Source organism: Oncorhynchus nerka, linkage group LG18 (genome assembly GCF_034236695.1).
Source record: "Oncorhynchus nerka isolate Pitt River linkage group LG18, Oner_Uvic_2.0, whole genome shotgun sequence".
Classification (NCBI taxonomy): Eukaryota; Metazoa; Chordata; class Actinopteri; order Salmoniformes; family Salmonidae; genus Oncorhynchus; species Oncorhynchus nerka.
This window is the reverse complement of record NC_088413.1, coordinates 56,940,460-56,953,170: the sequence shown is the minus strand read 5'-3', so window position 1 is coordinate 56,953,170 and position 12,711 is coordinate 56,940,460. Positions and strand designations below refer to the sequence as shown.

Below are 12,711 nucleotides of genomic sequence, written 5' to 3'. Positions count from 1 at the left end.
AACAATCTGACACATTATCAAACAATCTGACACATTTTCCGTATTTTCTTGTAAGCATAATATTGTCCTCGTAACAAAATTGATTTAGACTTGATATATTGCCTTACTTGGCCTCATCCTGTTGACTTGGAGACTAAGACTCAAAGGAGAGCTGACTGGACACAAACGTACAAACACCCAAACACGCCTTTGGCCATTACAACTCCTTGTGGTGCTGCAGTCAGATTTGCGCAGGTGGCAGAAGGTATGTCCAAATCCTACAGGGCAGATTAGAGGGAATTATTAGGAGGGTCAGGGGGCTTGGCCTGCAGACTGGACTCACTCTGACGCTTCCACAGGCTGGTGTCTGTTCCTCCACCGGAGTCACTACGGCTAAACTACCTCCAGGCCAAACCTTAAGATGACTGTCACTGAAGAGAAAAACAAACAGTGATGGGAGCCAGATCAGACATATAACAAACTCAGCAAAAAATGAAACGTCAACTGCATTTATTTTCAGCAAACTTTAACATGTGTAAATATTTGTATGAACACAAGATTCAACAACTGAGACATAAACTGAACAAGTTCCACAGACATGTGACTAACCTTAATTGAATAATGTGTCCCTGAACAAAGGGGGGGGGGGGGGGGGCAAAATCAAAAGTAAGTCCGTATCTGGTGTGGCCACCAGCTGCATTAAGTACTGAAGTGCATCTCCTCCTCATGGACTGCACCAGATTTGCTAGCTCTTGCCGTGAGATGTTACCCCACTCTTCCACCAAGGCACTCCCAGACATTTCTGGGGGGAATGGCCCTAGCCCTCACCCACCGATCCAACAGGTCCCAGACGTGCTCAATGGGATTGAGATCCAGGCTCTTCGCTGGCCATGGCAGAATAATGACATTCCTGTCTTGCAGGAAATCACGCACAGAACGAGCAGTATGGCTGGTGGCATTGTCATGCTGGAGTGTCATGTCAGGATGAGCCTGCAGGAAGGGTTCCACATGAGGGAGGACGATGTCTTCCCTGTAATGCACAGCATTGATTGCCTGCAATGACAACAGGCTCAGTCCGATGATGCTGTGACACACCGCCCCCAGACCATGATGGACCCTCCGCCTACAAATGCGAATCCGACAATCACCACTGGTGAGACAAAACCGCGACTCGTCAGTGAAGAGCACTTTTTGCCAGTCCTGTCTGGTCAAGCGACGGTGGGTTTGTGCCCATAGGCGACGTTGTTGCCGGTGACGTCTGGTGAGGACCTGCCATACAACAGGCCTACAAGCCCTCAGGCCAGCCTCTCTCAGCCTATTGCGAGCACTGATGGATGGATTGTGTGTTCATTGTGTAACTTGAGCAGTTGTTGTAACCATCCTGTACCTGTCCCGCAGGTGTGATGTTCGGATGTACCGATCCTGTGCAGGTGTTGTTACACGTGGTCTGCCACTGTGAGGACGATCAGCTGTCCGTCCTGTCTCCCTGTAACTCTGTTTTAGGCGTCTCACGGTATGTACATTTCAATTCATTGCCCTGGCCACATCTGCAGTCCTCATGCCTCCTTGCATCATGCCTAAGGCACGTTCACGCAGATGAGCAGGGACCCTGGGCATCTTTCTTTTGGTGTTTTCAGAGTCAGGAGAAAGGCCTCTTTAGTGTCCTAAATTTTCATAACTGTGACCTTAATTGCATACCGTCTGTAAGCTGTTAGTGTCTTAACGACCATTCCACAGGTGCATGTTCATTAATTATTTATGTTTCATTGAACAAGCATGGGAAACAGTGTTTAAACCTTTAACAATGAAGATCTGTGAAGTGAATTGGATTTTTACGAATTATCTGTGAAAGACAGGGTCCTGAAAGAGGGGCGTTTATGAATCCTGCAGAGATAAGGTAGGTCCTTCTGTATGATGCTCTCTCCTGATATCCCCAGTCTGTATGGATGACCTGTGACTGTGTTCAAGACAGACAGCTTAAGCATGGAGTTTCTCTATTTGAACTCTGTATTGATAAAGGTGAATGGGGCATCACAGCGTTATGTGAAACCTCTGAGGTTGTAAACAAAATGATTGAGACATCAGATGCTATAAAACCATATTTGTAGTCTATTATATTTGTAGTTTATTGTATTCTATTTCTTCTGAATAATTGCTTAGCAAATTAGGTTGGACAAGCTTGCCCAAGTGCTGTGGATCCTCAACTGGGTTTCCGTGGTGACTCTGTTCAGTTTGGGAATCTTCCTGAAGGTGGAGATCAACAAGCTGATGGCAGAGCATACATCATCTGCACCTTCTTCTTCACCTTCTGCATCCTGGTGGGGGCGCTCATGTGCTACGGCATGTGAAGTGAGCTGGACGAGGCTCTGAACCTGGGGCTGGGGGACGCCATTCGCTACTATGAAGAAACAAACACACCAGGGCAGGCCGCTGCTTTCTGAAGCACACTGTGGACCTGCTACCGATCGAGTTCCAGGCCCTGCTTGAGAACTATACCTACATCATGCAGTCCAGCGGCCTCACCATCTGGCTGTTTGACGTGAGCATAGCAGTATCCTTATAAACGGTGATGTGGTTTCCATAGAAGTATATGGTACCTGCAAGAGACTCATAGTCAAAATCTAATCTAATTATCACATGTGCAGAAAACACAACTGGTGTAGACTTTACAGGGAAACCTTTCCAAGGTTTGTACAAAAGATGCAGCATTTAAAAGGTGATAACACAAAACAAAATAGTAACTAACACTCAATGTCTAGTTTTGATTTACATTTGGTTGAGTTGTCAAGTGAATTCAACGTGAAATCAACTAAAAATGTCACCCTGTCATTGGATTTAGGTTCAAATTTGGTTTGAAAAAAAAGAAGACAAAATTCCCCTACCTTGATGGGTTTTTGCAAATCCAACCACATGGAATTTTGGGGTTGAAATGACATGGAAACAACGTTGATTCAACCAGTTTTTGCCATATGGGTTTATTTAGACTCAGCAAACCAGTAATTATAAAGAACTCATTGCAGGGAAGTTATCTGGGCTTCTGGTCCATCTCCCATGTCCTTTCTCCTCAGCTTGATTAGTAGAATTGTTTATTCACTTTGTATGCTCCCTAATCCCACACTATATCTCTGTTGTGATATTGGCTCTGGGTTATTCATGCTCAGTTGTGTGTGTGTGGCACACCCCTTGCCGTCTACTGGTTTACATGGGACTGTCCCAAAATACACATCCCAAACCTACAGCTACTTTTGGGAACCACATATTTTACTCTGGTCTACTATAAATGATAAACAAATGTTATATGTACAGTATCTTACATGGTCTAAGGATTACCTCAGTAATGTTTGTTTCCTGTTGTAACTGTCGGTGCTGGCGGGGATGCGTTACCTCCAGACATCCCTAGAGAACGTGCTGAGATTGGCGAGATCCATGCCCACGAGTCAGACGGCTGGCTCCTGGAAAACAGCTTTCTGGAGACAGCCCGTTCCAACTTCAATATCATAAAGAGCCTGGAAAAGTGCAAACAGAATGACACAGCCAACAATGTTCACCCCAACATCGATGTCCCCTCCACAGCCCACTATGGACCAGGCAACGCGCCCTCAAAGCAGATACCTGTGGCCAGTTGACCCCTGCTCCAACACTTACCTTGAAGAGTCCACACCACAGGGTCCTAACAAGGTGAACGACCAGGCAATACACATCAAGTCAGTTTGTCCAAAGGACAGGAAGTGCCTCGAGCAATAAAAGCGACATAAATGCTTGCCTGAAAGAAACATTGTGGCGGCATATGACTGGCTAACATTATTTTGCAAACCAAGCATTGTTCGTAAGAGGGAGGATTATCATTACAAGAGGGATTTGGTGATATGACAGTCTGCAAATGTGTTTGCAAAAGGAGACATCCAATAGCAGATTGGTACAGAACACAATACCATAATTGATGACATGGAAATGTACAGCAGAGATCGTTTAGCAATAACATACAAACAAAATCCATGTGTCATTGATTCTATGCCATGATGTAATGCCTTGTTACCTGTTTACATATAACCATATCAACAAATTAACTTAAGCGTGAAATCCAAACTGTGCTTATATCGTATTTAACTTCACTCAACCCTTAACAGTGACGTGTATGTATGGATGCCAAGGGAAGCCAGCCTCCCCCAAAATTGTACCATTAAAACCTCCCAAAAAACATAAAATAATTTATATTTCGTCTCGCTGTGTTTCATAATTTCCCTTCAATTCGCAAGAGGCTAAATGTTTCTCACAGGAGAAAGCATCCGAGTGAGCAAAACAGGGCCCATCTGTCTCTATATGTGTATCCCATATATCTGATGCTGTCTGGTCAAAAAGAGTATGATATTGTTGCCGCCCGTAGCATCGCATGCAAGGGAAGCCAGTGAGCATTTGGCCTCCCTTTTTAAAAAATATAATAAAATAATAGCCAATCAGCGTTGCGCTCAACTGTGAATGGTCGTGGTGCACCAAGTGTCAAGGGATGCCAGTTTGGATTTGGCTTCACACCAATCACATCAAAAGCCAAATATCATTGACAGAAAAAAATTGAATTGTTTAATCTCATTGTGTGTTGTCCTCCGAAGGCTGGCTAGCTAGCTAGCTAAAATGGTCCCTTTTCTAAATTATCAATGGATGGAGATAGGGATTTGGACTAGTGATTTTACTTAATTCTCCGTACTGGCCAATTATTATAATGGCGATTCTGATCCAACCATAAATGCATACATAGTGCCCCTTGCCTGTGAGATTGTTAGTTCAATATGTAGCTAGATGTAGTAGGCTAATGTTAACTAGCTGCCTCATTGTTGCCCATGAAAGGAAGTTAGTCTAGCGAGCAAGCATTTTAGCCAGGTAGCCTAGGACAAAAAAAACTAAATGTGTGTAGGCTACTGTATGAAAGAGTCATAGACCGTTTCGGCAACATGAAAGAGAGGATGGCATTGGCATTTCTCTACAAGTAGGCGGAGCTAAAAAAATATATATATGTTGGGCAATATTGGTCCACTAATACAGGCCCAGTGGACTACTTTTGCGAGAAACATTTTTTCATATTATATTAATTACCTCTTCTTCCAGCGGCTATACATATATGTACCCAGAACTTAATCGAGCAGCTGACCAGTTACACAAGACTTTCGTTCTGAGTTAATCGAGATTAGCCAAATGGAATGGCATTGGTCCAGGTCAAAATGGGCAGACCTTTTCCCACAGCAATGGGACAAGCTTTCCCACAGAAATGGCAATTAAGTGTGTGCTGTCTCAACAAAATTAATTAGGCTTTTATAAATATGCTCTCTAGTTTTGCTAAAGCTATAGACCAACGCGACTGAGTATGTCTTACTTCAAGAAATCTTACATATAGTGGAAGGAGGCATGTGAGTTAGAGGGGGTTGTGGGATAGACAACGCATACAGATGAAGAGCCTAACGGAAAGAGTTAGAAGCTTGTAAACACTAAATCATTTTGGAACTTAGGCAGTTACCAAGGTTTTGCTGATAGTTGCTCTTGTTGGGTTTGTTCAGTACAATATTGTTTACGATTAGTAAGAAATTCTGTAGGACAAAAGTGAAGACCAAGCACAGACAAGTGTTGGCACTTAAAATAAATACCACTAGTGCCATTTTTGTACTGTAGACGATTTACAGGAGCAATTAGGGTTAAGTGCCTTGCTCTAGGGCACACACAAATTTTTCACCTAGTCGGCTCATCGAAAAAGAAACCTTTTGGTTACTTGCCCAGCGCTCTTAACCACTAGGCTACCTGCCATCCTAATCCTCTGCAGCAAGTCTGTATGCATATAGCCAAGTGTGTGACGAACAAGATTGAGATTTCTAAGCAATAGCAGAATTGTCCCAAAGGACCCCCACTGCCTCAAATTACCCCTAATCTATGTCAGAACGGGATCTCACCTCCAATCAATCTGATGACACATCCTATTATGGCCACACACACCATACAAAGGGAGGGAGAGACTACTTAAGGCCCTGCTTAAACTACTGAGCACTACAGATACTACCAATCAACACAATATGCTATCTTATTTCAGACTATAAACAAAACTGTGTAGGTTCTCTGTGAGCCTTGATTCGCCGTGGAATTAAACAGGGAAATATTAGCAAATCTGATGTATTATACAACACAGGTGCTGCTAAGCAACAATCAACAGTATCATTCCTGCAAGATGAATCCTTACAACAGCCTCAAGTGCTGCCAGGAAGCAGTAGTTATTAAAGCTAACTAGTATAGTGTGTAATATAAATTATGGTCATTATTGTAAGAAACATGTGGTGCTAAGGGTTACTGTATAATAAGGACATGGGACTTGATGTCAAATGTGCAAGTTACTGTACTGACATTTTTTAAATTGTATTTTACCTTTATTTAACTAGGCAAGTCAGTTATGAACAAATTCTTATTTTCAATGACGGCCTAGGAACAGTGGGTTAACTGCCTGTTCAGGGGCAGAACGACAGATTTGTACCTTATCAGCTCGGGGATTTGAACTTGCAACCTTTCGGTTACTAGTCCAACACTCTAACCACTAGGCTACCCTGCCACCCCTATATGATGCAATGAGGGTGATGAGAAATACTTAAGTCATACAGTATGTTCTCTTTCATTACATTTTTTTGTTTACACTTTTCTGACACTGAAGAGTAAGTGCAAAATGAACAAACATGACATTTGTGTTGATATTCCCAGTCAAACAGAGGGCACAAGAACTCGTCTAGATCATGTCTTTATTCAGACAGCCTGGTTATCATACAGCACTGTCAAGCAACGCAAATGAGGAAAAACAAAACCATACAGTATATGCACAAAACTTCATTTTCCTGAAAAGGTTGATGTAATATCAAGTGTATTTTTATAGCGATTATTCTTTTTCCACGTAGCTACTCTCCCATAAAATGTACATAATTGTTGTCTTAAATACACTAAATGTTGTTGTGATGTGCTCTTATTTACTTGTTAGATTAGTCATGTGTACAGAATATATTTTGCGTTGCTGGTATGAACCTTTTTGTCCCCATTAGCTACAATATGATCTATTTGAATGTCATTTTCACAGCACAAATAATAATTTCAAGAGCAGTTGACAATGTTCCCATACACAATTATTTAAAGGAGTTACAACAAAAGAAGCATCTAATAAGTGTATCAGGTTGGCAAAATATGGAATTTCAGTGAAGACCCGACTCTTTTACATGTACATATATTGAACACTTTAGTAACTTTATTTCAAAGTGCTTTCAGATTAACATTTAATTGCTATCTAATTCATTCAGATTACAATAAGCAATGTTTGTACAATAAAATAGTTAATTATCTCTTCATATACTTTTGCATTTGACCAGTATAGAAATTGCTTGTATATCTGCAGTGCCTTCAGAAAGTGTTCACACCCCTTGACTTTTTCAAAATGTTGTGTTACAGCCCAAACTTAAAAAGGACTAAATTGAGATTTTTTTGGGTCACTGGCCTAAAAACAATGACCCATATGGTTTTAGAACTGTTTATTAAAAAATGAAAAGCTGAAATGTCTTGAGCAATAAGTATTCATCACCTTAGTTATGGCAAGCCTAAATAAGTTCAGTTAGGGTTAGGGTTAAGTAAAAATGTACTTAACAAGACATAGAAGTTGCATGGTCTCACTGTGTGCACTGTTTAGTGTGATTATGACTACCTCATCTCTGTACCCCACACATACAATTATCTGTAAAGTCCCTCAGTCGAAGAGTGAATTTCAAACACAAATTCAACCACAAAGACCAGGGAGGTTTTCCAATGCCTCGCAAAGAAGGGCAACTATTGTCAGATGGGTAAAAACATATATTTTTTTTAAAGCAGACATTAAATATCACTGAGCATAGTGAAGTTATTAATTACACTTTGGATGGTGTATCAACACCCCCAGTCACTACAAAGATACAGGCGTCCTTCCTAATTGAAGGCCAATTGTGACCTTCAAACAGTTAAGTTTAATAGTTGTGATAGGAGAAAACTAAGAAAGGATCAACAACATTGTAATTACTCCACAATGCTAACCTAATTGGCAGAGTGAAAAGGAAGCATGCACAGAATAAAAATATTCAAAAACATGCATCCTGTTTGCAACAAGGCACTAAATTAATACTGCAAACATATTTGAACACCTAGAGGAAAATCTGGTTCAGTCCCCTTTTCACCAGACACTAGGAGAGGAATTTGATCTGTCAGCAGGACAATAACCTAAAACAAGGCCAAATATACACTGGAGTTGCTTACCAAGACGACACTGAATGTTCCTGAGTAGCTTAGTTACAGTATTCTGCTTGAAAATCTATGGCAAGACTTGAAAATGGCTGTCTAGTAATGATGAACAAACAACTTGACAGCGCTTGAAGACTGAAAAACAATGTGCAAATATTGTACAATCCAGGTGTGCAAAGGCCTTTAAGAGACTTATCCAGAGAGACTCACAGCTGTAATTGCTGCCAAAGGTGATTCTAACATGTATGGACTCAGGGGTGTGAATACTTATGTAAATGATATATTTCTGTATTTCATTTACAAAAACAATTGCTAAATAAATACATATATTTTTTTACTTTGTCAATATGAAGTATTGTGTGTAGATGGGTGAGAAAAAACTACTTAATCCCTTTTGAATTCAGGCTGTAACACAACCAAATGTGTAATAAATCAAGGGGTATGAATACTTTCTGAAGGCACTGTACATTACCTGGGTCATTCCACGAATAGAGTACCTTTTGCATCCCTTTAAATGTTTAAACAGAAATTGTGCACCAATACTGAATTTTAGAAGCCCATTACATTAAAATGATGTGCCATTTAATATTGACCACATGGAAAATTCAAGAAATCAGATATTTTATATGAATATAGACTTGCTAAAGTCACAATTTTGACATGTCCCTCGTCATGTTCAGACTTCTAGGAAGATTTCAACCCACTTAACCCCAGAACGTCTCCAAGTTCTCACCATCATTGTAAAGCTCTAGTTATTTTGTTGTTTTGACAAAGTCAATTCTGAAGATAAATAATTATTTATGTGATAAGTGATTAAATCAATCCTGGTGAGTAAACGGAACTCTCGTTTTAATATGGTGAATCATTTCCTTTTTAAAATATTTTTTCAAAAGAAACATTGAACATCTAACAGAGAAATCATAGTGTAAAAAACAGGTGAGCTGGATCTACTATTTTTGGCAATTTTCTGGTGTTTTGTGGTGGAGTCTGTCAAGCATACCACGTCAACCCTGTTGGCTTGAAAGGCTTTAAATGCTTTAACATTTATTTGTATTTTTTATGTCTGAAGTTTGCATTCAATTGCCCCTACATTTTGCACACAAGAAGCTTTCATTCCCCCTGTAACAGGGAGATGCATGACTGATTTAAGATGAAAACCTAAACCATGTTACTTTAATGCCACTTTACTGGACCTTGGTAGTCCTTTTTTAAATTTTACTCCTTGAGATGGAAAACATGTATTTTATTAAGTTGAACATGTTCTTTATGTCAATGTTAAAATGAGGTGAAATTCGTTTTTTTACCAAGTTACACTACCCAAAATGTACTCTATTTGTGGAAAGACATCTATTTATATCATTTAAAAAGGGTGATGATCAGTAACATGGGCTAGGTGCCATGCAAACAAGTCTACTGTGACAGAAAGCAAAAAATATAGAAACAGGAAGCATGATCCCAAAGACATTTGCAAAAGAGTAAACAACTCCCACACTGCAAGACTAACTAAAGCCATTGTTTTATCATCTCTATAAAGTCTTAAAACAAAAGGAGATGGCAGAAAATTCACAGCATCACTTGGGAGAGATTTTATATACACAAGCTGACGGCATAAAGATACTGGGGTGTTTGATAGAAGTATTTTCCTTTAATGAGCTTTTCTATGGAGAAGGGGAACGTTATTCCTATCATTACTCATAGCCCTCTCACAGCAGACAAATTCAAACAAGGCGACTTCAGTTCCCAACCACCTCCTCATCGCTCTCTGTCCTATCTGCACTCCCTTTCGGATCCTGGGGAGGAATGGCTGCACAGGGGTGCACCGCTCCCGGCCAGGACATATGTAGATGGGCATGTGTGTGTGTGTGTGTGTGTGTGTATATATATGGGCTGTGCCCCCTGGCTGTGGCCTCCAGACCTTGGCCCTACCCAGTAGCACACATAACCTGGTCTTGGGCTCACAGCATCTGCCATTCGAAAGCAAACATGACGTTGACCACCTCCAGGCTACGGGCGATCTCCTCCAGGATACAGTGCTGTTGCCACAGCTGGTGGAGCTTCCGGTACCTCTCAGGGCACAGGTGCAGGGGGTTCCCCCTCCTAATCTCACATTCACATACAGTCCGTCAGTGACACAGGTTTGCTTTACAAATATAAAAAATTTCTACAGAACGACATCAGAGATAGATGTAATGAATGTTTCAAAAGCTAAGCGAGGAGATGTGGCCAGCTTACCCTAGCTGTGGGTCAGTCTCTCCGTAGTCATCAAGATAAGGGGCTGGGTAGGTGCTTCCTCGTGTCTTACTGGCCATCAGGACCATCTCACACTCTCTTATCCTAATCAGTGGGGGGGGCAAAGCAATCAGTAGAAGCTTTATAGAACATATGAACATGTTTAACCACATGCCCACCCTGTCCCTGCAAGAGCCCTTGTCCCCGACCCACCTGAGGAACATGCCCACTCCAGCCCCACAGGTGGCAGCGTGTGCGGTGCAGGCGCCCACCTCCTCCCCATCAAGCTGGCTATGACAGCAGGTGCTCTGGGAGCACAAGATGGTCCCACAGAAGAGGCACAGGGTGGGGTGCTTCCTCTCATCGTCTGTGGAGTTAGGACACCTGGACAGGAGGGTAGAGAGAGAAAGAGGACTCAGTCTCCACTGGAACTCAACAGCTCACCAATCACTTAACCAGCGTATATGATAATCCAAGACAGACAGTGGTGGCTACTTACTGAAAGTGACTGGCTTGATTGAGGAGCGCACTGTAATCCTCAGGAAGCTCAATTAACCGATTCCTTTTCCTGGGATAACTGCAATAATAATTTGATCAAAGATTCAGTTATTCATAGGGAAGAAAGGAAAATAAAATCTGAAATATTTAATTCTGTTGCAAAGTGAATTTGAGCTTACCTGATTGTCTGCATTTCCCCTTTTAGGGCTTTGGTTACAGCTGGGTGCCCACACCATCTGAGAGACAGAGGCCATCAGTGAAAAATATATCTTAAGTACATCAAACAATTACCTTAGTAACATCACAAATCTGATAATAAGAACATCAGTATTAATTTCAATGTATTTTGGCTGTGACTAACAGGTTATTGATATTACCTCTGTAATAAGGGAAAGACAGTCCCACGGTGCTCCTGGAAGAGCTGGAACACATCGCAGGGCAATGCCAGATAACTGCACAGTGCCTCCATCTGGCCTTGAGATGTAACTGCAGTCGAGACAGCATGAATGGTTCAGTCAGTAAAACCCTAACCCATTCTATCCCCATACACCCCCCAGTAGTCTGAGCCCTGAGATACCTACCTGTAGTACTGGAGAGCTCCTCTGGAGGGGGCACCCCTGTAAGGCAATTGAAGAAGAGGGCAGCGCAGCGCAGGAAGGGTGTGACCCCTCTCCTCACTCGGTCTGCCACTGAGCTCCCAGACACGTCTGACTTCAGCCTGGACAATAAGACACAGTCTCACAATCAAAAACAATTGACCTTTGACTGGATGAACATGAACAGAAAAATGTCAAAAAATGGCCCACTGCACAATTTACAGAAAGTACACTACCAGTCAAAAGTTTTAGAACACCTACTCATTCAAGGGTTTTTCTTAATTTTCAATATTTTTCTGCATTGTAGAATAATAGGGAAGACATAAAAACTATGAAATAACACATATTGAATCATGTAGTAACCAAAAAAAGTGTTAAACAAATCAAAATCTATTTTATATTTGAGATTCTTCAAATAGCCACCCTTTGCCTTGATGACAGCTTTACACACACATGGCATTCTCTCAACCAGATTCACCTGGAATGCTATTCCAAAAGTCTTGTTAGCTGCTTTTCCTTCACTCCGCGGTCTAACTCATCCAAACCATATCAATTTGGTTGACCAGGTCATCTAGAGGTGTTTTGGGTCACTATCCTGTTGAAAAACAAATTAGTCCCACTAAGACGAAACCAGATGGGATGGCATAACGCTGCAGAATGCTAAGTGTGCCTTGAATTCTAAATAAAAATCAGACAGTGTCACCAGCAAAGCATCCCCACACCATAACACCACCTCCATGCTTTATGATGCGAAATACACATGCGGAGATAATCCGTTCACCCACATCGGGTCTCACAAAGACACGGCAGTTGGAACAAACAAACTCCAATTTGGACTCTAGACCAAAGGACAAATTTCCACCGGACTAATGTCCATTGCTCGTGTTTCTTAGACAAAGAAAGTCTCTCATTCTTATTGGTTTCATTTAGTAGTGGTTTCTTGCAGCAACACAACCATGAAGGTCTGATTCACACAGTCTCCTCTGAACAGGTGATGTTGATGTGTCTGTTACTTTAACTCTGTGAAGCATTTATTGGGGCTGCAATTTCTGAGGCTGGTAACTCTAATGAACTTATCCTCTGCAGCAGAAGTAACTCTGGGTCTTCCACTCCTGTGGCGGTCCTCGTGAGAGCC

The 12,711-nt window shown here is 41.5% G+C and overlaps 1 protein-coding gene across 1 annotated transcript in view; it reads right to left on the bottom strand.

Moving 5' to 3' along the window:
- Positions 1–6,726: 6,726 nt before the first annotated feature.
- The window catches only part of ubr1 (ubiquitin protein ligase E3 component n-recognin 1), a 38,671-nt gene continuing 32,686 nt past the window's right edge, over positions 6,727–12,711 (bottom strand). Inside the window, exons 39-45 of the mRNA XM_029688106.2 lie at positions 11,562–11,698; positions 11,358–11,466; positions 11,160–11,216; positions 10,982–11,059; positions 10,696–10,866; positions 10,486–10,587; positions 6,727–10,350 (exon numbers count right to left, since the gene is read on the bottom strand). Of these exons, the coding sequence (XP_029543966.2) occupies positions 10,209–10,350; positions 10,486–10,587; positions 10,696–10,866; positions 10,982–11,059; positions 11,160–11,216; positions 11,358–11,466; positions 11,562–11,698 (796 nt within the window). The 3' untranslated portion in view covers positions 6,727–10,208. The remainder of the gene's footprint in view (positions 10,351–10,485; positions 10,588–10,695; positions 10,867–10,981; positions 11,060–11,159; positions 11,217–11,357; positions 11,467–11,561; positions 11,699–12,711) is intronic.